This window comes from Amphimedon queenslandica, unplaced genomic scaffold (genome assembly GCF_000090795.2).
Source record: "Amphimedon queenslandica unplaced genomic scaffold, v1.1 AMPQUscaffold_10134_Cont17494, whole genome shotgun sequence".
NCBI classification, from domain to species: domain Eukaryota; kingdom Metazoa; phylum Porifera; class Demospongiae; order Haplosclerida; family Niphatidae; genus Amphimedon; species Amphimedon queenslandica.
Window position 1 is genome coordinate 2725 of NW_003549595.1, and position 2643 is coordinate 5367.

Here is a 2643-nt window from a genome sequence, read left to right on the forward strand (position 1 = left end):
AAGAAGATTATTAAGGTTATTAAAAAGTGGAAATTTTTATATAGATAAATAGGGGTGGTGTATGTGTACAAGCATACTGGTGTTGTTTATGTAGGGCTCACTCAGGCTTGAGGCTTGCCCCTTTTAGTGGTTCTGCCAAATATAACCTAATTATCAGTTATTGAATTTTTTAAAGATTAATTATAGTTATTCATGTAAGTTAGTAAAGTTACAGCCTACAAAGTTAATAAGATATAAAGTATACTGCCAAGAAAATCCATTGCCACAGACTCTTTATAGTGTAGACTGTATCTCAAGAGAAGCAGAAAAAGTCTTGCAATGGCTGGAACCAGCTCTTTTGTAATATCATGGCCCAAGAATATCAAGTTATCTTTTGTTAAGCCACTGCCTGAGGATTTAGATATTTATTGTAGCAAATGTCGACTTTTTATGCAAAATCCTCACCAAACCTCCTGTTGTGGCATACACTTATGTGAAGATTGTCATAAAATGGCAAATGCTAAATTGTACAGGCATACATCTAAATGTCCTTCTTGTTCCTCATCTCAATATAATGCTTTCCCTGATCGGGCTCATCGAAGAAGAATAAAGGCATTAGAAGTTCACTGCATACACTGTGTGAAACAGTGCAGTTGGTCTGGCAAGCTGGAAGAGTTATCTGCTCATCTTAATTACCGTGAGAAGAAAGACCTGTATAGACGATATGAAGGATGTAGCTACACTGAAATTAGATGCAAGCATGATTCTTGTTTCTCATTTTTTTATCATGAACGTAGACTGTTAAAAGCTCATGAAGATAACTGCAAACATCGACCAGCTACATGCGCTTATTGTTATATTTTTAAAGGCACTTTTGAGAAAGTAGAAGATCATCATAAAACTTGTGGTATGTTTCCTGTCCCTTGTACAAATAAAGATCACCAAGATTTCACCATTCGGCGAAAGAATCTTCAGCATCATCTTGACACTGATTGCCCATTCCAACCGATAGATTGCCAGTTTAAGTGGGCTGGGTGCAATGATAGGCCAAAGCGTAAAGATGAACGCCAGCACAATGCTGCCAGCCTACAGGACCACTTACTACTGCTAGCTGGGGCTTGCTCACAATTGAAAAAAGATAATGAAGACTTAAGGGAACAATTGAATCAACTTACTAAAGCTAGAGTGGAGAAGCTTGATCATACTGTACATGGTGACCTTCCAGTTACTGGTGATGAAAACAATCCTGTTCATGTGAAAGCAGATGGTCAGCCAGTTCCTTTTTTCTCTGATAATTATAAGTACAAAATGTCAGTGAAGTTTGGCAAAGTCAGAAGTGCTACACATTTTTTTACATCTTATAATATTGAGTTTAAAGTGTATAGAGGCAATCATAAAGTGATACCTGACGTTAAGAGAATTGTGATTAAGAGTGACAGAGGTAAACAAGTTGTACTTAGGGAAGGTGATCTAGTGAAGGATCCCAGTAAAGATAATGAAAAGCAAAGGATACATGCTACTATTCCCGACATATATAGAGAAGTTATATACATCATCAAAGTTTCTTGATTTAAAAAAAAAATTTTGCTTCATTTAGTGAAGTCATTAGCTAACATTTAGTTTTGTATTATGTTTTGTTTTGTAATGCATCATGACTTTGAAGCTATTTTATGGCTTGGTTTGGTAAAGCTTTTTAGCATTAGTTTTGTTATATCTTTCATTTACTAGCTGTTTAAATTAATATTGAGCACACTGCATATGTAAATGCCTGTTGCATGTAGGCTATAAGCATATGTTGCTTTGATATTTTGTGTGTTTTATAGGAAATACACAATATATTGGAAGTTATTGTGAGAAGGAATAATATTAATGAGATATCTCATTCACGTCAGCTCTACATTGAGTCATGGCAGCAGGTGGTGGAGGTATTGATGAGTGTTGTCAATGAGGAGGGAGAGAAAGAATCACTGAGGATTGATGTGCTTTTTGAATTAATTCAAGATTTACTGTTAAAGGTAGAGGAGAGAGAGAGAGAGAGATTAGAGAGTGTATTCAGTAATATAGAAAAGATAAATGTGCTTATTTATGTATATAGCTACTATTGTTAAATATTTTAATGCTGTTTTATTTGTGTATTCATTGCAGGTTGAAGGGACTGAACCCAATTCCCTAACTGCCATTATATTTTCAGTGATATTCACACTAATGGCTTATCTCCGTCACACTCTATCAGTATCATCAGAGAGAGAACAAGAGCAAGGTAATGCTGTTCATCTAGCCAATGCTGGTCCATTGCAGTCTATACTGAGGAGACTGTTGAACAACCTCTTGGTCTGCCCTTCAGGAATGCAACGACTTCGTTCCTACCTTTACGCTACTCTTCTCTGCTACCTCAACATGACTAAAGAGAGGGAGACAGAACTGGGAAGCTACCGTGGTAATAATGATAAACCAACATTTGTAATACATATAGACTTATTTAGTACCGTATAGCCGGAAAATTTGGCGGTCTGAAACTTTGGCAGTTTTGCATCAAAACTGTCTAAATATAATATTGGCGGTCATTTAATTTGGCGGTTGACTGTCTTGTGTTTTCTTTAAGCACACTCAGCTCTTCTTGAAGCTGCTCCTTGGCAGTCCTTGCCCACAGTATTGACTCTGTGA

The 2643-nt window shown here is 36.5% G+C and overlaps 1 protein-coding gene across 1 annotated transcript; it reads left to right on the forward strand.

Annotated features, from left to right (window-relative positions):
• The first annotated feature begins 278 nt into the window (after positions 1-278).
• Positions 279-2550, forward strand: LOC105315459 (TNF receptor-associated factor 5-like). The gene is made up of 2 exons (XM_011410120.2): positions 279-1994; positions 2125-2550. Exon 1 carries the CDS (start codon positions 319-321, stop codon positions 1546-1548), a length of 1230 nt encoding a protein of 409 aa, XP_011408422.2. The 5' UTR covers positions 279-318; the 3' UTR covers positions 1549-1994; positions 2125-2550.
• Positions 2551-2643: the final 93 nt, after the last annotated feature.